Source organism: Narcine bancroftii, chromosome 5, assembly GCF_036971445.1.
Source record: "Narcine bancroftii isolate sNarBan1 chromosome 5, sNarBan1.hap1, whole genome shotgun sequence".
In the NCBI taxonomy this organism is placed as follows: Eukaryota; Metazoa; Chordata; class Chondrichthyes; order Torpediniformes; family Narcinidae; genus Narcine; species Narcine bancroftii.
In genome coordinates this window covers 111,564,594-111,585,564 of record NC_091473.1, presented here as the reverse complement: position 1 = coordinate 111,585,564, position 20,971 = coordinate 111,564,594, and the positions used below count along the sequence as shown (strand labels likewise).

The 20,971-nt window shown below is 37.1% G+C and overlaps 1 protein-coding gene across 3 annotated transcripts in view; it reads left to right on the top strand.

The window, feature by feature from the left end:
- mast2 (microtubule associated serine/threonine kinase 2) overlaps nt 1-20,971 on the top strand; it is a 416,446-nt gene that overhangs the window by 37,062 nt on the left and 358,413 nt on the right. The window contains exons 1-3 of one of the 3 annotated variants that reach the window (XM_069938762.1): nt 426-499; nt 9,106-9,236; nt 12,631-12,669. In XM_069938762.1, the coding sequence (XP_069794863.1) occupies nt 9,186-9,236; nt 12,631-12,669 (90 nt within the window). In that variant the 5' untranslated portion in view covers nt 426-499; nt 9,106-9,185. Of the gene's footprint in view, nt 1-425; nt 500-9,105; nt 9,237-12,630; nt 12,670-20,971 lie in introns of those variants that run through there. The other 2 variants (XM_069938759.1, XM_069938760.1) reach the window with 2 other exon arrangements.

The window sequence follows — 20,971 nt, the reverse complement described above, 5'->3', positions numbered from 1 at the left end:
GCCATTGTCCAATATCCTTTTCCTTTGTGAACATAGATGAGAAAAAAAAAATGTTTAATATCTCTCCCATCTGATACGGTTCCTTGAGCCTGTGCTGCACGAATGCACCAATTAACCTGCAACCTCCAGTATGGTTTTTGAAATATGGGAGGAAAGTAGAGTACAAACTCTTTACAGATGGCGCTAAATTCTAACCTGGGTTCCTGGTGTTGTAATAGCGTTGCTTTCACTCTTATGCTATTCTCTTAACATCTAATAATCCTTTAATCTCTGTTTGAATATACTTGGTGATTGAACTGTCATTGCCTTCTGGGGCATTGACTTCCAAAATGTCAGAAGAAATTTCTCGTCATCTGTCCTGAACAGTCCACATCTTAATTTGGAATATTTCTTGGTTCAAGGCATCCCAGTCAAAGGAAGAATCAATACTGCAACAGCCACGTTGTGCTTCTTAGGAATTCTGTATATTTTACTGAGAACACGTCTCACTCTTCTGAAGGTGAGAGCTTGGAGAGCTTAGACTCTTAGACAACAAATTCATCATCCCAGCTGTCAATCTGGTAATTTTCTTTTGCACTCTTCCATTCACTCTTCAATCAAACTTGGCAAGGTCTCTGAAAACCTGTTTCATCTTTCTGGGTCCTGATGTGAAACATTATTGGCTATTCCCTTCAAGGATTTGGTCTGACCTGCAGAGTCCCTCCAGCTTCTCATTGTTTGATCATCTTTCGTGTTTCAGGCTTTTGAGAATATGGGCACAGTCTTTTTTTTTTGTCTGTCAGGATAATCTTGCCTTCATCCCAAGAATCAATCTACTGTTGCACTCACCCTTTAGATTCTTCCTTGGGGGAAAGAAATCCAGGTGTAATCTCATAATGATTCAATATAATTGCATAAAGTATTCATGTCATGCATTAAAGGTTAATATACCACTTACCTTTGTAATTATTGGTTGTACAGTACATTTCCAATGATCTAAAAACCATTTTACTGAAATTCTCAGTTATCAAAAATTTTTTTTCGGCAATGACATGACATCACAAATTGAATTTTTTGTGTTAGAAGTCACTTGTTTACAGTCCAAAAAAGCAGTCTGAAATTTTTTAAATTCTTCAAAAGATGCATCCACACGTGTCTTAACCATATTTAATTCTGAACTTATACCAGCATTCATTTGAACCATCTCATTCATTAGAGATGTCAACAAAGGTTGAATAACTGCATTTAATTGCATACATTGTGAATTCGTAAATCTCAGCTCTGCTCTCTCTGACATGGTGGCAGAACAAGGTAACTGCAGTACCTGCTGCAATTCAACAAAAGGCATTTTAAAATGTTTACTGCGGGTCTGGACTCCCAACGACGGGATCCCGACTTCTTCAGGGAGTCGCCGCTGTTCTCCCCCGCATCTTGTTGCCTTCTCATCCATTCGCGAAGAAAAACTACTTCTTCAGATTGTAATGCTGCCTGATGCATTTCCTTTTCAGCCTCCACAGGCGATCCTTGGGATTTAGGCAATGAAGAAATTGAGCCTGGGGCTGTTTCAAGTCGTCTCGGCCCCAAATCTTCAGCACTTCGAAAATGTATTTTCCTTTGAACTTGAGATTTAGTATTTTTACCATTAGTGGCCATAATAATTCCTTAATTCTTTAAACTAAAATTTAAAAAGTTTAAACTTGGAAACAAAGGGTTAAAAAAACGGGTATTTAAAAGTCTGGCCAGAGAGGTTGAGATTGCATGTCTAGACTCTATGCCATCTTGCCACACAGAAAAAGTGATGAAGGTGGAAAAATGAGTTATAGAATTAGGAGATCGTGAGAAGGAGTTAGAAAGAAAAACTGATTATTTGGAAAATCAAAGGAGAAGGAATAATGTGAAAATTGTTGGTTTGCCAGAAGGTATAGAAGGACAAGACCCTCTTCATTTCTTTAAAGACTGGATTCCGCAAATATTAGGGCAAGAATTTTTCTCTGGGGGATTGGCACTGGAAAGAGCCCATAGAGCTTTAAGAAGAATACCCTCAGCTGGTCAACCCCCAAGACTGGTAATAATTCGATGTCTGAGTTATTTGGATAGAGAAGCAATATTTCGACTTGCAGTACAAAATGCGAGACAACGACAAACCCCACTATTGATTCAGAATGGTAGAGTTTTTTTATCCTGATCTGAGTCAAGATGTCATTCAACATCGACGTCGATTTACTCCAGTTAAAGAACTTTTGTGGCGAAAGGTTATAAGTCTACTTTTTATTACCCTGCAGTGTTGAAGGTCTTTTATGGAGACTATCAATTTCGGTGTTTTGAAACTGATTGTGAAGCAATGATTTTTGCTGACTCATTGCCGGATATAAGAGGACAAAGACGTAGCTCACCATTATCTCCTAAAGAAAAATTTGGTAGTTCTAGAAACGGAAGAAATTGCAGAAATGGGAAAAATGGGAATGGAAAGAGTCTACCTCTTTCCGAAATGGGATCTTTGAGACTTGAATCTTTTGGATGAAAAGAAGTATTTTCTTATTTTTTCTTTTGTTATTATGATACTTGGATGTTGCTGACTGTTTGGCTGGGGAGGGAGAGATTTGCACTAAGTTCTTTACTAGTCATCAGCCACTGGTGGGTGATCCACACCCAATTTTTATTTAGGGGATTACTACCTTTTGGTAGTTTTTTTTGGGGGGGGGGAATGATTTTTTAAATTGTTTTTAAATTTTTTTAAAAAACTTTTTTCTTAGTTTTTAATTTGTGATTTTTTTTTAAAATTGGAGGGCCTATATATGTTGATTTGAGTTTTTACAAATTGAATTTTTTTTAACCCACTTGCTCAAGTGGAGCTCTGATGTGCTGTTAGCGCCATTTTGAATCAACAAAGCTCTTGTGCACCATTCAAAGATATAGCTGCAAGGGCAAAATTTTACCTGACTGCTCAAGGGGGGCTCTGACATTATTTTTTTTGTAAGAATTAAATACTATTTCATGCTTGAAAAAACTTGTGTTGCTGTTTGTTGTTGTTTAACTGTGGATACAAGTTTTCTGCTGATGCTACTGGGCTGCTTTGAGCCATTTCTCAGTTATCTGAAAAAGCCGGATAACCAAGTCTGGTCCTGAACGTTTCGGATAATCGGAAACCTATCGTATCTATGTTTTAGCTTTAATGATACTTCTGTCCATTTGAACATCAGAATGTTTTAACCTCCTTCTGCTTTTTTGGGGAAAATAATATAATTTCTATCAAAGTAGATAACAAAAACCAAATAAATTCAGAAGTTGTATCTTTACCCATAAACTATCTATTTCCTCTCATAGCCTCCCTGAATCCTCCTCGCATGTCATAGTCGCTCTCCTCTGTATCATGAGCAAATTTTGGATCGGTTATGCATTCTTCTCTCATTTCAATCAATAAGCAAGATTGTGATCTGAAATAGATTTGTTTCCTTGTTGGTTCTTCAAATACTGATCTTTCTGCAACACTGAGTGATAAACCATAAACAACAAATATATTTGAGCACGGAAAGAGAAACAAATGTAAAAGTGAATTGCCAAGCTCATTTTCAGTATCACTGGTAATATTAATGTCAGATTAGATCTGTATTCAGGAGTAGTTGGTAGTAATTTTTCGTGTCCACATGTCAAATGAGAATAAATTTCTTTACTTTCTTTTCAATCTTTTTATTAAGTTTCAGATTAATAAATGTAAGAATGATACAAAGACAGCAGTTAACATGTACAAACACAGACATCAAGCAATATATGTAAACTGAGGCTCCCAATCTCTTAAAGGCCAAACATGAAAAGGAATCAAATTTTATTACGAAAACATCCCCCTAATTAAGAAACAAAACAAAAAAGAAAGCAAAAGCTGGGCGACTATGTTTCAGCAATTAAACAATTATTTTGTGGTTAATTCTGCTGCTCTACACTCACAAAAAAAATGTTGAAAAGGGTTCGAAAAGGACCAATTTAACATCATATGAAAATGTTGACTAAATGGCCTCCATTTTTCTTTAAATTTAACTGAAGAGTCAACAGTGCCACTTCTTTTTTTTAACTAAATTTAAACATGCTATAGTTTGGGAAAACCATTATAACGTAGTAGATGGTTCAGGGTCTTTCCATTTGAGTAGAATGGATCTCCTGGCTATTAAATTAACAAAGGCAATCACACAAAAAGCTGAAGCAGAGAAGTATCCCAGTCCAAAACTGGTTGTTCAAAAAGTGCAGTAATAGGGTGAGGTTGTAGGTTAATCAGCAAAACTGCCGAAATAATATCAAAAATATCTTTGCAAAATTTTTTCAGTATAGAGTATAGCCACCTCAGAATGACATCTGTCACAGATAGGGTTTATATGGAGTAAAAACAAGCTAGCTAAAGGTGATCGTTTGGATTCCCTACCTAAGGGGGGAATGGAGCCTTGAAAAGTGAGTAAAGAGATTGATTGAATCATCCAATCATTGAATTGTAGAAAAATACGATACAGAATGTGCATACACATGCTATTGTGTTGCCTCTCTACACTAATCCTATTGTCCACAATAGGAAAGGGGTAGAAAGCAATGAGTTTTCTAAATAAATTACTTTTAAATATTGTAATTTGTCTGTATTCACCAGCTTTTCTGGCAGCTTGTTGCAATTATTCACTGTCCTCTGTGTAGAAAATCACTTTTAAATTTCTCTCCACCCATCTTAAACTAATGGCCTGGGAATAAGATTCTATCTATAACCAAATAACCACTTACAGCACAGAACAGGCCAGTTCGGCCCTACTAGTCCATGCCGTAACAAATTCCCACCCTCCTAGTCCCACTGACCAGCACCTGGTCCATACCCCTCCAGTCCTCTCCTCTCCATGTAACGATCCAGTCTATCCTTAAATGTAACCAATGATCCCCCCTCAACCACGTCTGTCGGAAGCTCATTCCACATCCCCACCACCCTTGGCGTAAAGAAATTTCCCCTTATGTTCCCCTTATAATTTTCCCCCTTCAATCTTAAACTATACCCTCTAGTTTGAATCTCCCCCACTCTTAATTGAAAAAGCCTATCCACATTTACTCTGTCTGTCCCTTTTAAAATCTTAAACACCTCTATCAAGTCCCCTCTCAATCTTCTACGCTCCAGAGAAAAAAGCCCTAATCTGCACAACCTTTCCCTGTAATTCAAACCTTGAAATCCTGTCAACAGTCTTGTGAACCTTCTCTGTACTCTCTCTATTTTGTTTATATCTTTCCTATAATTTGGTGACCAAAATTGTACTCAGTACTCCAAATTTGGCCTCACCAATCCCTTGTACAATTTCATCATAACCTCCCTACTCTTGAATTCAATACTCCGATTTATGAAGGCCAACATTCTAAATGCCTTTTTCACCACACCATCTACCTAAGTATCAGCCTTATCTGTATTAAATTCCATCAGCCATTTCTCAGCCCACACCTCCAGCCTTCTAAATCACCTTTTAATCTATGGTAATCTTCCTCACTGTCCACAACACCGCCAATCTTTGTATCATCCGCAAACTTGCTTATCCAATTCTCCACCCCTACTTCCAGATATTTAATATATATAACAAACAATAGTGGACCCAGGACCGATCCCTGAGGAACTCCACTAGTCACCGGCCTCCAATTGGACAAACAATTTTCTACCAATACTCTCTGACACCTCCCATCCAACCATTGCTGAATCCATTTCACTACCTCCTTATTTATACCTAATGCCTCCACCTTTTTTTCCTAACCTCCTGTGGGGAACTTTGTCAAAAGCTTTACTAAAGTCCAAATAGACAACATCCACAGCTTTCCCTTCATCAACCTTTTTTGTAACCCCCTCGAAGAACTCAATCAGGTTTGTCAAGCATGATCTACCCCTGACAAAACCATGCTGATTACTCCCTATCAATCCCTGTACCTCCAAATATTTGTAAATACATCTCTGTACCTCCAAATATTTGTAAATATTCAACCTGTGCCCCTCATAATTTTGTAATCTTTTATAAGATCATCCCTCAACCTACTGGGCTCCACTGAGAATAAATCCAGCCTGTCTAATCTCTCCTTATAACTACAGACGTCCATTCTGGGCAACGTACTGGTAAATCTCTTCTGCACTCTCGTTTGCTATCATGTCCCATTCAAGGTTACGCTGATCAGAAATGTCCATCATAATGAAATGCAGTCTGACCAATGTTGTGTGCAGTTGCAATATGATAACCCAATTCAATGTCAATCAAATGCCTTTTTGCACTACCCTATCCACCTGCGTTTGCACTTTCAATGAGCTATGGTCATAAATCCAAGGTGTCTCTGTTCATCAAATCTCCTACGGTGCTTGCCAATTACTCTCTTTTTCTACTAGAATTTGACATGCCAAAGTACATGATCTGTTTTTCTGGATTAATTTCCATTTGCCACCACTTCACCCAATATTCCAATGGATCTGCAACCTGCTGTCTCCTGAGAAAATCTTTACTGTTGTCAAGACTATCAATTTTTGTGTGATCTGCAGACTTACTAATCATACCTTCCACATTCTTATTCAAATCATTTATTTATCCATCTGTGAATATATACAGTATCTATATAAAAGTGCATATACATACAAAGGTCCCAGTATTGATCCCTGCGGTACGCCACTTGTTACAGATTTCCAGTCAGAAAACCATCCATCATGACTGAGCCAATTTTGGATCCATTCCACTAACATAGCTGAGATCCCTTGTGCTTTAATCTCTGGAATCACTTGCCACACGGGACTTTGTCAAAAGTTTTACAATATCTATCATCCTGATTTCATCAATTTCCTTGGTTGCCTCTGCAGAATAAAAACTCATTGTGAGGTATGATCACCCCTGTATGAATACATGCTGAGTCTTTCTAATCTGTCTCAGCATTTCCATGGGAGCATAAATCCTGCCCCCACCTCCCTCCCCTCGGATATCCTCCCAACAACTTGGCTGGCATTGTTGGAGGTCTTACTGTTCTGTTGTTTCCAGGCTCATTGCTACTACTATTTTGAACAAGGGGACAATATTATCTATCTTGTCTTCTGGCACCTCACTCATGGTTAATGAAGATGCAAAAAATCTGTCAGAGCCCCAGCAGTCTTCTCTTATGCATCCTGGGATACATCTTGTTCAACTCTGAGGATTTATGCACACTAATGTTCTAGTGTTTCTTATTCCAGGTACACATATTCCAGAATATTATTGTACCCTTTCCCTTACTTCTGAAGTCCCTGAGGGGATCTATTCCTTCCTGTCTTGGCTATCGCCTCTCTACAAAGTAAAAACATGCTAGTTTGCTTTTCTCGTTCAGATGTAATGTCATTCACCTGAAACATTAATTCTGTGGTTCTGTCTGCACAGATGATGTCTGATTTGCTGAGTATCGCAAGCATGATTTTTCTCACCTGTTTCAATCCCTCTTCGGTAAGGAATCTGGAATTCCCATCCTAAAGGGGCTATGGAGTCCCAAATTAGATTCCAAAACTTGACGATATACACGAGTATATATGGTATCTCCTTCCAAATCCAATGTTAGTTCAGATACTTCCAATAGCTTTGCAGCTCATAACTGAATCTTTCAGTTCAAAATGGAACTTGTAACTAGTTACTTTATCAAAATATTACAACTGAAAGGTTGAAGTTCAATTTTCCCTTTGGATTGTAGCCTGTTGTGTATGTAGACTTTTATCATGGTTATTTTCTGGAGCCATTATTGTCCCATATGAATATTTGAATTAGAAGCAGGAATTGGGTGCTCTGCCATTTAATTTGATCATGTCTGGTCTGATTGTGAGTAACTTTTCATCCTCTTATTTACCCTAAAGCAAATGCTTCAAAGACACTGGACCCTCTGAAGAGGAAAAAAGATGATTCTCCTCTGTCTTTGAGTGGGCGACTCTTGATTCTTAAAGACTGACCCAAGTCTGAGAGTCCCCTCAAAAGAAAACCTCTTTCCACATCAATCCTATCTCAAACCTATTTAGGAACTTGCAGATCCCAGAAAATGTGTATTTTTGGTTCTGATTTGTGTTGGTTTTTGTACCCTGGAAGAGCTGTCCAAAGGGCTTGTTTTTGTGATTCGAGTAATAAAGGGCCTTTCCATCATGTACATTGGGGACATTAATATTGATAGCTTCAATATTATTTTGCAATATATCCATGATGAGACCTAGCTGGTTTGCCAGCAGTCTGTAGTCAGTTTGTTAGTATTGATTTTGTGCAAATTGTGTTTGGATGCGCTCGATTCATTGCGATTGAAAAATCTTGTTTTCCATCTGTTGCAAATTAATTGATGACTTTAATCAACATATACTGTTGATTGTTTTTTATATTAATGTATTTTGTGCATAAAAAGAAGAGCGGTATCTTTTTGAAACCCTGGTTTAGCATTGTTTCACATTATTGATCTTTTGGCACCAGAAATTAATTTGTATTTTCAGAACAGTTAGGGTAATCTCTCTTAATTAAGCACCTTACCTCAGGATATTATTTATTTTATCTACTTCCATAATGCACATTACCAAGTGTTTGGTTCTTAGTATTTGAAGGAAGCCGAGATGAAGATGAATAAAATCTGATATGAAGTTGTTAGGAACAAATTGAAATGAGTGATCTACTGCTATGAAAACATTTTTTGGGACAGAATGTCATCTAATGCTCGGCAGAGGGAAGGAAAATATCTCTTTTCTTCCCCCTTGTCTCCAGTTTCTCTTCTACATGTAATAATGGACTTCATTAACTATTCTACATATTTCCAATACAATTTTCCATTCAACTTGTTGATACCAAATGTCTTTTTTATAAATGTATACAAAAAGGTACAAGATTGTGAGTTAAATGATGAGGAAAAAGAAAGAAGCCCATAATGTCCAGGAGGCCAAGAAATGAATTGGAAATGATAAACATTGGCCATAATTGTATGAAATTCAGTGAGTTAACAATAGCAGAGAATGTAGAGGTCAAACAAGAAAGTGCAGGACATTTCATGATAAGGTATTTTTGTCTCTTTTGAGCAATAATAAACTTAGAAAAGCACTGAATATCAAATCAAATGACCTCATGGTTTATTGCTCTCTGCATTAAGCTTTGTTTTTGTTTGAACCAGGTAAACATTTGCTACCACTTCCCAGTGGATCTGGACCATCATCATGTCGCTTTTCTGCAGAAAGCTCCAATTTGGTGCGAATGAGAAATCAGGCATTCGGGCAGTCTGCTCCTTCTCTTACTGCTGGCATGGTAGGTCCAAATTGCTTTTGAGGACACTGTTGTAAAATAATTTGTTAGGCGGTACCATGTATGTTTTAATTTTGTTTTCTTTAAATTAAAAATTCATCCACTCAGTCTTATCTCTAACCACAGGTTTTACAGATTTTAAATTTGCATTTTTTTAAAATAAGATTTTTAATATTTAGTGTACAAGTTGTGAAACTTTTTTCTGTATGATTTAACTTGGTACAATTTGAAATAAAATATTTCTGATCCAAAATCAAGAACATGGGGAAAGCTGTGTAGGAGGTGGTGGTGTGATGGCGGGGGGGGGGGGGGGGAGGTGGGGAATTGGAACAGCTGATGAACAAAAAAGTAATGAACCTCAAAACAGGAAAACAAAAGCTATTTGGACAATGAAAACAATTTTCTGAACATCCTAAATAACTTGGTTAAATAATGGACTTGCCAGGATCTATTATTTATTAAAAATTAACATTTTACATTACCTAGATATTGTAATTAATTGACTCCATTTATAATGTGGGTAGATTTTGAAAACTTTATTTATTTAAAGATCATTAACAGAAACAGAATATAATCCAGTATAAATAATTTTATATAAAAAAGAAAAACAAACACATAAGCAAACAAAAAACCCCAAAAAAACAATAGCCCTCTCACCCTCCCACCCCATCAGGCAGCTCTCTTAAGGAGAGCTAAAAAAGTTAAAAATATATAATACATCAAAGTACATCTAGCTGCATATATTCCAAATACGGTAGCCACTTATTAACGAAAAAGGAATAATTATCATGCAGGTTGTATATAAATTTTTCCATAACAATACAAGCTTTCAATTTATTATGCCATCGCATCATACTAATCGCTGTATTATCCTTCCATGTAATAGCTACACATTTTCGAGCTACAGTTTGAAACTTATCCATCCCTAATCCCTTTAAAGGAACCATGTAACCCATTAAAAAAAAATAGATGGGTTTAATGGCAACTTAATATTATATAATTTTTCCAAAATTAACCTAATTTCTTCCCAAAATGGTTGTACATGAACACAAGACCAAACAGCATGTAAAAAAGTACCAGTACATACACCACATCTAAAACAAAAATCTGAATTACTAAATCCATATTTTTTCCTATTTCTCAGGAGTTGAATATAACTGATGTAAAACAATTATAATTAACCATTCCATATCGTCCATTCTTCAATTTAGTTACACTATCGTAGCACACATCTGCCCAATAAATAGTCTTCAGGAAAAACAAAAGCTAAATCATTTTCTCATTTAAGCTTGGACTTCTCCCATTCCGTTTTATCCATATTATCTTGTAACATTTACAACAGAAATGTTGTAACATTCTGTTATAACATTTATAACAGAAATATAACCCTTTTTTGGTATAGAAGAAATCAAAGATTCAAATTTCATCAATACAGGTAAAATCACCTCTCTACCATAAATATCTTTCACCAAAGCTATAGTTTTCAGCAATATCGAAACGTTCCCTCAATTGATTGAAGGAAAGAAACTGTCCTCCTTCAAAACAATTCTTAGAATCCCAACTCTTTAAATGATTATTAAACATTGAAAAAGGAATAAGCTTATTATTATAATGGGGTTAAAATTGACAATTTACCTTTTGATGCTAAGATCTTATTTTTTTTAGTTCATACCTTTAATAGAAGCTTTAATATCGGCATATTATATTCCCGCAACAAATTTATATTCCATCGAAATATAAATTGATGCACCTCAACTTCAGAAATGCAAGCCATCTCCACTTTTGCCCAACTTGGAGGTTGGTCCAAATCCATCAATCTACTAATAAATTTCAACTGGGCTGTTAACTGAAGTCCACCTAGTACATACTTCCAAGTAAGTTTATATAATGCTACCCGTGGTAATTTTCCTTTCCATAAAAGTTCTCTCACAACTTTATTCAAATCCTGAAAAAATCCCTTTGAAAGAGAACACAGTATTGATTGAAATAAATATTGAATTCAAGGAAAAATATTCATCTTGATACAATTTACTCGACCAATTAAAGTTAACGAAGGTCTTTCTATAACGTAATTTCAAATTTAGCCGAAGCCACTTTTTAAATCTTCTGTCACATCTTTCTGAAATTCCTTCTCCAACTCAGCAATTTGTTTCTCCAGCTCTAAATTCTCTGCCATACATTGTTTCGTAACTTTAGTAGTATAACTAATGATCTGCCCTCTTAAATAAGCTTTCAATGCATCCCATAATACAAAACGACTGTGTACAGAATTAGCATTATCAGCCAAGAACAAAGTAATCTGTTCTTTAACAAAAGTAACAAACTCTGGTTTTTTTCAACAACATTGTATTAAATCTCCATCTATAAGATGTATGTACCACTTCTGAACTTACACAAGAGAAAAATAATAAAGAATGATCCGATATAACCGTACTTTTATACTCCACCTGTAATATTCTTCCTTGGAAGTGTGCAGATACTAAAAAGAAATCTATTCTGGAAAATGAATCATGTCAAGATGAATAAAAGGAAAAAATCCTTCTCCGTAGGATTAACTCTTCTCCAAATATCCACCAAATTTAAGTCTTTCATCAAAGCCCCAGTTTGTATTGCCATTCTTTATACTTTTCAGAGATCTGTCTAATAAAGGATCCAAAACTCAATTAAAGTCTCCCCCCAACTAAAATATTTTCTTTAGCCTGGTTTAACAACAGAAAAGCTTCGGAAATAAAACGCTCATCGTCTACGTTAGGTGCATAAACATTTAGCAAAGTCCAAGATTCAGCAAAAATTTTACAATTCACCCTTAAAACCTTCCCAGCATTTCCTTCCATAGATTGTAATTTGGTCAAATGTGTTTCTTGCAAAAAAGCAATATCAATTTTCATTTTCTTAATACAAGCCAAAACTCGTTTCCACTTAATCAGATTATTTAATCCCTGGACATTGAAAGTTGCAAATTTCAAATTAGACATCCCTACAAATTAACAATATAATCACTCACTACAAAATATCACTCCCCTTATAATGTCTTAAAATCACAATTCCTCCCCTAAATATCAAAAAAATAAAGAAAAATAGATTAAAAAAAATATTATTTAGCCCCCCAAAAAAACTACCCAAAGGTGGTAACACCCTAAAAAACTGGGTGTGGTAAGCCCCACTAGTGGCAGATGACTATCAAAGATTTCAGTACCATTCCCCCCCCCCCCAGCCAGAAATACATTCATTATTCAATTCAACACAATCAAATACAGTAAATATATTCAACCCACTGACTCCAATCCTGATGATTGTTCCAGGTTTTCAATATCAATAAGACTTTGAGTTAACACTTCTTTCTTTCCATTCTTTCCATGTTTCCCATTCTTCCCATTCCCATTTGCCCTTCTTTTAGGTGACGGCGGTGAAGATCGACCGTTTCCTCACAAATCCGGTAATGAATTGGCAAAAATTAATGCATCATGATCATTCTCAAAAAATTGAGATTGAAAATGACCATAAAAGACTTTTAAAACTGCAGGGTAACAAAAAGCAAATTTGTAACCCTTCCGCCACAATACTTCTTTAGCTGAATTAAATTCTTGGCGTCGCCTAATAATCTCCCGACTCAAATCTACATAGAAAAATACTCTTATTATTTTGAATCATCACTGGAGTTTGACTTTGTCGTGCCTTCTGCACCGCCAGCCATAGTATCATCTCTCTGTCCTGATATTTCAAACAACTAATTAAAACCACCCATGGCGGTTGTCCCAGTAGCGGTTTCTTCCGTAACGCTCTATGTGGCTGCTTCAACTCTAGGCCTTCTGAAAAAAACTCCTTGCCCAACATCTTGGGAATCTATTTCTTAAAAATTTTTATTGGATCAGAACCTTCAATATCTTCTGGAAGACCCACTATTTTCACATTATTCCTCCAACTTTAGTTTTCCAGTGAATCAATTTTCTTCAATAATTCTTTCTTCTGAATTCCCTAATCGACAAAATAATCTTCCACTTGCTCCATTTTTTCCCTATTACGTTCAACTTGATTTTTACATTCAAGAAAAGCTGCTTCAATTTTCTTAAAATTATCTTGCACTGTATCCATTGATTTGATACACTTATTGACATCACTCTTGACTACTGTCATATCTTCAGACATAGTATTCATTTTAGTTGTCACTTCCAAAAATCCTCGAGTCATTGGTTTAAACATATTATCCATTTGATAAGCAATCCCTTCCAAAACAGCACACAAAGACTCCATTTCAGATTCCAGTACCTCCTTTTGAGGCCTACCTTCTCTGGTCTCCACCTCCATTTTTTCCTGTATGCTGCTCAGTATACAAATGTCGTTGGTCCTCTTCCCGTACAGCTGCGGGTTTGAACACCCGATGACGGCACCCTGACCACGTCGGGACGCTGCTGCTCAGGCTCTCCCACAGCCCACACACGGTCCAATAGCTCCCGAACCCTTGAGGCACCGCGCATGCCCGGTAAGACCAGGGACTGCGCAGGTGCGTCTTCCAACGCCACACTGCGTGTCCCCGGCCCACCCGACGGCATCGTGGACTTGGGCCCCACATGGTGATAATTTTTCCCCCCAACTTGTGACGTCTTGTCAGTGCCGCAAAAAAGTTTGGTTGTTGGATTATTTCAGTATTCAGAACTTCCGATAAGTGGAAATGTACTGTATCTATTCTGTTTGTTACTTTGATAGTGTTGAGGAATGACATAAAACTGCCACCTTGTGGTTGGAAAAAGTGATGCTGAAAAATGAAATGCTGATTTAAAAAAAACTACCTTTTCACGTTACACAAAGCTTTCAATTAACTTCAGCAACATTTACACAGCCAAAGGTGCTGTAAAATTACATAGAGACATTGAAAACTTAAATATTTACCAAGCAATGCTGCAGTCCTTCTGATGCAGATGCATGTCGAGAGCAAATTGACAAAGGATTTGAGGATTTAAACTTTGGAATTATGAAGTAATAGTCAGGACTGTGTGTGATTTGGAGGGATGGGGTTTTCATGAACCTGAAGCTCTTATTGTTTTTGTTGGTTGAGTTCTGGTATTTTGGAGATGCGATTAAAGTACCCCAGGAAAATACAGTTAAATCCTCAGAACTGTATCTGGAATTCAAGCAACTGGCAACTCAACCAACTGACCAAAAACTCCCACAAAAAACATAAATAAATAATAATGAACATAAATAAGAATGAGTAAAAATTTAAATAAAAGTTTAAAATTGCAAATGTTCTCTGAAGCAACACACATCCCTTTGGTGAAGATGGGAGCAAACATTCTACCAGCAGAGCATCCTGGTTGTGCCTCGCCTGCAGCAGTTATTTTGAATAAAGTTGTACTTGAATGCAATGGTGGCACCCAAGATGGAGTGCTGGCTGATGCCGCTTGCCTCTGGGGTGACTCTCCCAAAGTGTCTCCCTATTTCTGCCTAGTAAAAGTCCTTATCTTTATTATTGTTATGTAAGGCTTTATCTGTAATTCAGGGGGAAGGGATTGGGGGAGGGGGGTGTGGGTTACTTCGGCGGCATGGTTAGATTAGCATAGCGACCGGGGTTTGAATTTAAATTAAAATTTTGTAACTTATAGGAATTGTCTGATTAAAGTGAACTTTACATACTTAAGGACTACAATACTGATTTTTTTTTCAAAATACTTTTTGTACTGCCTTTTTTTTTGAAACTGTATTTTTAATGCATGTGTATTAGTTAGACATTGTAAAAGTATGTCTCAGTCAACTGAAAAATTTGCATGTGCAGTATCCATGATCTCCGTAGGTGCTGGATACTGGAGCAATTGCAGAGTATCAGATAGGTGGTACAAATGGATTGTGATCCTGTGAGAAAGGTATTGCTTTCTGACACCCTTGGCCTTTCACTGTCTGCATTGCACAATTCAGGAGAATGAGTGCATTGTCCACTCGTTACACTAAAAAAAATTGACATAATTTTGGGAAAACCATCCACTATTTGCATTTTAAGAAAATTTAACAAAATTCTTTCCATGAACATTTGTTTTCAAAAATTGAAGAATTACTGTAGTGATGCAAATGTGACTGCACAAACAACAGAAATTGCTTGATATCGATCCTTTGGTCCCTTTTTCAAAGAGCAGGTAATGGGAAATGCTGCAGAAGAATGTTGATCAGATCTAAAATGTGTAAAATCTGCTGGGTGACTTCAACACTGCGCTTTACGAAAATAGAGCATTCCTGAGAAACCATTTGTAAACCAAAAATTCGTAAAGTGAAGACCCTTTGACTACAATGGAGGCAATTTTTGTTACTATTATAATTTCTTTGTGAAAATGAACACTGATTTCTTTGGAAAAGAAAATTTTCGTAAAGTGAACATTTGTAAAACAGGGTTTACCTGTATTTGGTACCAGAAGTGTCATATGGTGCATGTACAAAGGCAGTGTAAGTATTTTGAAGCAATAGCAATTGATCACAGTCAATCTTGCATGTTAGCAATAAGTGTAATTTTCTTTTTAAAATATTTTTATTAATTTCAATAACAATAAATTTGTACAGTGCAATTATGGAATGTGCCACAGAAAAAAAGAAGTTTAATTTTCTTTTATATTTTTGAGTGCATCAAGATTTTGTGTGGACTCTACAAGTTCACCTTAAGCAGGTTAATTTAATTTCTAAAATGATAGATGAAATGCTATTAGGTGCTGCTGCCTTAAGATTTTGAAAAATCAATAAGAGATAGGGATTGGGAATCTGAAGATAAGACTATGTTAAAACGTGTCTCTGATTTATTTCATGGGGAGGCCTCAAAAGGATCCAACTTTGTAAATTCAAGTAAATATGTCAGATAAATGTGGAATGCTTTGAAGCATCAAATGGATTTCATTGTTAAATGAGAGAAGATCATGCTGACAGAAAGCCGTGGCATAATGAGCCTGTTTCATACACATAGGAAATGTTGCCACGTTTGGGAATGAATGATTCACCTGACTGCAGAAGTAATACCAAATTTGCATGATGAAACCTACACAACAGAGAAAGTAAATGCTGGAAAAATAGATGGCTTTTGACTGGTGTTTATCATAAAGGCTCAGATTAATTGAAAACACATGACGATGAAAGCATATAGTTTCTTAAAAATATGAAAATATTTTCAACTGATTTGTCAAAGCACACCTAATGCTAAAATAGTTTTTGGTAAACCACAGCAGTCTTGCATGTGCGAGGATGAGAAAACAGTGAAAGAAAATGGTGCAGTTAATTTTGATACTTAGCAGATTGTGGTTCAAATCTGCTATGTGAAGCCGGCGTCCATCTTTGAGTCCTGGAGCAAGGAGTTCAAGCTTGTATGGTCGTCGCTGGTATGAATAAAGTGACAGCAGTTGGTACACAAAGGCCTTGGGCAAGAAAATACCACCTTGGATCCTGTTGTTCAGTAACTTCCTGCTGCAAAATTCAAACCGAGCTGATAGCAGGATTTTGTTTTGCTACTATCCTTTAAGTGGTGAAATAGCCACTATTTAACATTGACTAAGCTAACAGATGACGACTTGTATCTGTCGAATGATACAGTATGAAGAATTAGCCCTTTAAAGATTGTGATGCTGATGAGGAAGAAGTAAAATGAGCCAGTAACATAGAAAAATGGAACCAAAAATGTAATTTATAATTGTATTTCCTTTGATTTTAATGCAGAGAAACATGAAGCCGTTAAATGAGATAAGAAGGATACTACCATTGGCTGATTGGCAGGAAACGGAGGGTGGAATAAAGGGATCTGATTCTGGTTGGCTACTGGATACCAGTGGTGTTCCGCAGGGGTTGGTGTTGGGACTACTTCCTTTTACATTGTATATCAATGATTTGGCTTTGTGGCTACATTTGCAGAAAATACCAAAATAGGTGGCAGGGCAGAAGGCTCTGAGGATACAGAAAGGCTGCACTGAAACTTGGATAGATTAGGAGGATGGGCAAAGAGGTGACAGATGAAATATAGTATTGGAAAGTGTACGATCATACATTTTGGTAGAAGGAATAAAAGAGTAGACTAATGGGGAGAAAGGGAAGTACAAAGGGACTTGGGAGTCCTTGTGCATGGTGCTTCACGATTAGCCTCCAGGATGAGTTGTTGGTGAAGAAGGCGAATGCAATGTTGGCATTCATTTTCTTGGGGAATAGCATATAAGAGCAGGGATGTAATGTTGAGATTCTTTCAGGCACTGGTGAGACCTCACTGTGTACGGTTTTGGGAGCCTTATTTGAGAAAAGACGTTGGAAAGGGTTAAGAGAAGATTTAATTAATTTTTAAAATTTAGACATAAAACATGGTAACAGATAATTTTGGCCCATGAGCCCATGCTGCCAAATTACATCAAATTGACCTACAACCCCTAGTGTGTTTTGAATGATGCATTTTACTTGAATGATACCAGGAATAAAAGGCTTAGTATATGAGGGATGATTGTCGGCTCTCAGAGTGTACTCGTTGGAGTGCAGAAGGATGATGAAGGATCTCATAGAGGCATTTTGAATGTTGGAAGGCCTGGACAGAGTAGATGTGACAATGATGTTTCCCAGATTGAGTAGATGTGGCAATGATGTTTCCCATAGTAGGGGAGTCTAGGACAAGAGGGCACAATTTCAGAATAAAAGGGTGAAATTTTAAAACAGAGATGCGGAAAAATGTAAGAGTCCAAGGGTCATGAGTCGCTGGAACTTGTTACCACAGGCAGCTGTGGAAACGAGATCATTGGGTATATTTAAGGTAGAGATTGACAGGCATTTGAATGGGGTATCAATGGTTTCAGGGAGAAAGCCGGGGAGTGGGGCTGAGTGGGAGGATGGATGAGGACTTGATTAGAATGGTGGAACAAACTCGATGGGCCAACTTCTGCTCTTATATCTTGTGATTATTTTTTGGTGGTTTCTGAGCCTTTAAATAGTTAACATGAAATGTATATATGTTTTTTTAACTTTGCCTCTAGACTTTCACCACAAGTTGTCCTTCATCCTTCCAAACCGACAAACTAAAAAATTAGTAAGAGAGTATTAATGTAAACACATCATGCTGGTTTAAACAAAACAAAACTCAAGATTGTAAACTTCAGAGTAAATTTTCTATGGTGAAGGAATTATATTGATGAATAAATACAAACATAATACTGCTACGAATCAGAAATATTTCAGTTGCAAATATACTAACAATAACAAATTCTGAATGACAGCTGAGAATGTTTGTAGACTTGACCAAAATTTATGTTTAGCAGAGATTTTCCTCTTTCACTCGACATAATCAAAAATGGCAAAGTATTATGAACTGTATTCGACCCTGGCAATCCACAGGAAGGTTATCAGAGGTTGTAAGGAACATTTTAAAAAAGGAAAGAAGCATATTTATTTGAAGAGTTCATAACTTTATCAATAAGACATACTGTGTTGAGAATGCTGCATGTTATCTGTGCAGACCCATCATTTACTTCCACCTGCATCTCTCTCTTCTCCCTCTTCTGCTGTAATGTGAAGGTCAGAGGCAAGGAAAGATTGAGAAAATATTGGGATGATGTTGCAGCTTCACTTGATGTCAGTTCACCCTGAGATCAAATCATTAGTGGATTTGTTGGTTAACAAAACCATGCCCTTGTGAACAGAATCCATTCAGTGAATTCTTGGAGTGAGTCTCAGCCTATTGAGAGGAGGCATTTAAGCAAGGCCCTGGGGTGGAGCTAATCTCAGGATAAGTTGTTTGTTTCCATGCAGAACTAAGGCCGCATCTAATCTTGGTCATTGAGCAGCAGTGAGCAGATGATGCTTGGTGAATGCACTTGGATTTGAACCTGGGTTCAAAGTCATTGTTGACTTGTTCTCTGAAGGATTGGAGAGAGTGTTACGACTTCCACAAAACAAAGATCCTCTTGCAATCTTTTCATATTGTGAAGCATTGCCATCTGATAAAAGATCCATCTCTGGGCCATGGAAAAGATGGGACCAGTTAGTGATGAGAAATGTTGAAGAAATTTGCCACCATTTTTATGAGGCAGTGCAGCTTTTGGACATCAAAGCAAGAATATTTGTGTATCAAAATTTTAAAGTTGGCACAAAAGTCATGGTCAATAAGACAGCAGTAAACCTGTCCTCATGTGCTTCTGAGACTATTTACAGCATGCATCTCAAAGCACTGGCATGTTCCCAGTTTTTTATTGTCACATGTACTGAGATGGAGTGAAAAGGTTCAGTTTGCATGCTATCCAGACAAGTTAACCCATTCTTTAGTACAGCCGTTAGAGAAATAAGAAAACAAAAGCGCGGATGTGTGGCTACACTAAGTCGATGAGTGCATGGTTTTGAGAAAAGATACAAAGTGCACTGTATAGAGAAAAATACAGTTAAATCAGTGCAAGAGAATCATCTTTTCCATGAGCGATCCACAAGAGTCTAGATGGATCACTGTCTGGTGTGCAGGTGCCAAAGATCAGGTCAGGAAAAAACTCCAGATGGTTGTGAGGTCGGCCTGTGACATCAAGGACACCAGTCTTGAGAGGAGTCACGTGAAGGAGTAGTGGCCGGACGGTGAACTCCAGCCCTCTCCAGAAAAGTCGGGAAAAACAAAGGAAAACACAAAGGAACAGAAATAAAAGTTACAGAAAAGTGAGTATAAAGGTGGAAAGAAGATGGTGACAAAAAAAGAAAAATCAAAATCAACGGTAAGAAGAGAGGAAGAGAAGACAACGGAGGAAAAAGGTGAAGGCCTTACCTGTCCGAAGAGGCCCGCTGCGGAGAGAGAAACCCGCTCCCTCAGGTCGGTAAATAATGGACTACAAAAATGGCTCGCTGAGCCGAGTAAAAGTGCGCAACCGCGCATGAAAAAAAACACACCGATGGGAGGGGGGACCAGCTGGGGAGTCGATCTCCACAGCCGGCAACGACAGCTGCAGAACACCTGCAGCAAGAAGAGACCACAGAAGACAATAGAAACAAGAAAGAAGAGAAGGAAAGGGCAACAAAGAAACAACAGATGGCCAACCCAGAGGAAGAGGAAGAGTACAGAGAAATAGAAGAAGAAAAGAAAGGCAAGATAAAGGAGGTACTTTCTCTTATTAAGGGATACATGGAGTCATTTAAAGAATGGCAAACACAGGAATTTAATGATTTAAGAAAAAGAATAAACAACACAGAAGAGAAAATGAATAAAATGGAGATGACCTTAACAGAAATGGGAAAGAAAATGGACAAGATGGAAGAGCGGGCAGTAGCAGCAGAAATGGAGGTAGAAGACTTAAAAAAGAAATTGGAGGAATCTAATAAAAAAAACTAAAGAGACACAAGAACTACTAGCTCAAAAAATAGATACAATGGAAAATTATAACAGAAGAAATAACATAAAGATAGTGGGCCTTAAGGAAGATGAAGAAGGCAAGAATATGAGGGAGTTTATAAAAGAGTGGATCCCTAAGACCCTAGGATGTCCAGAACTACAGCAAGAAATGGAAATAGAAAGGGCACATAGAGTATTGGCCTCTAAACCACAACCACAACAAAAACCAAGATCTATTGTAGTAAAATTCCTAAGATATACTACAAGAGAAAAGGTACTAGAGAAGACAATGGAAAAAGTAAGAGAGGGCAACAAACCACTGGAGTATAAAGGGCAAAAAATCTTCATTTATCCAGATATAAGTTTTGAACTCCTAAAGAAGAGAAAAGAGTTCAATACAGCAAAGGCGATTTTATGGAAGAAAGGGTATAAATTTATACTA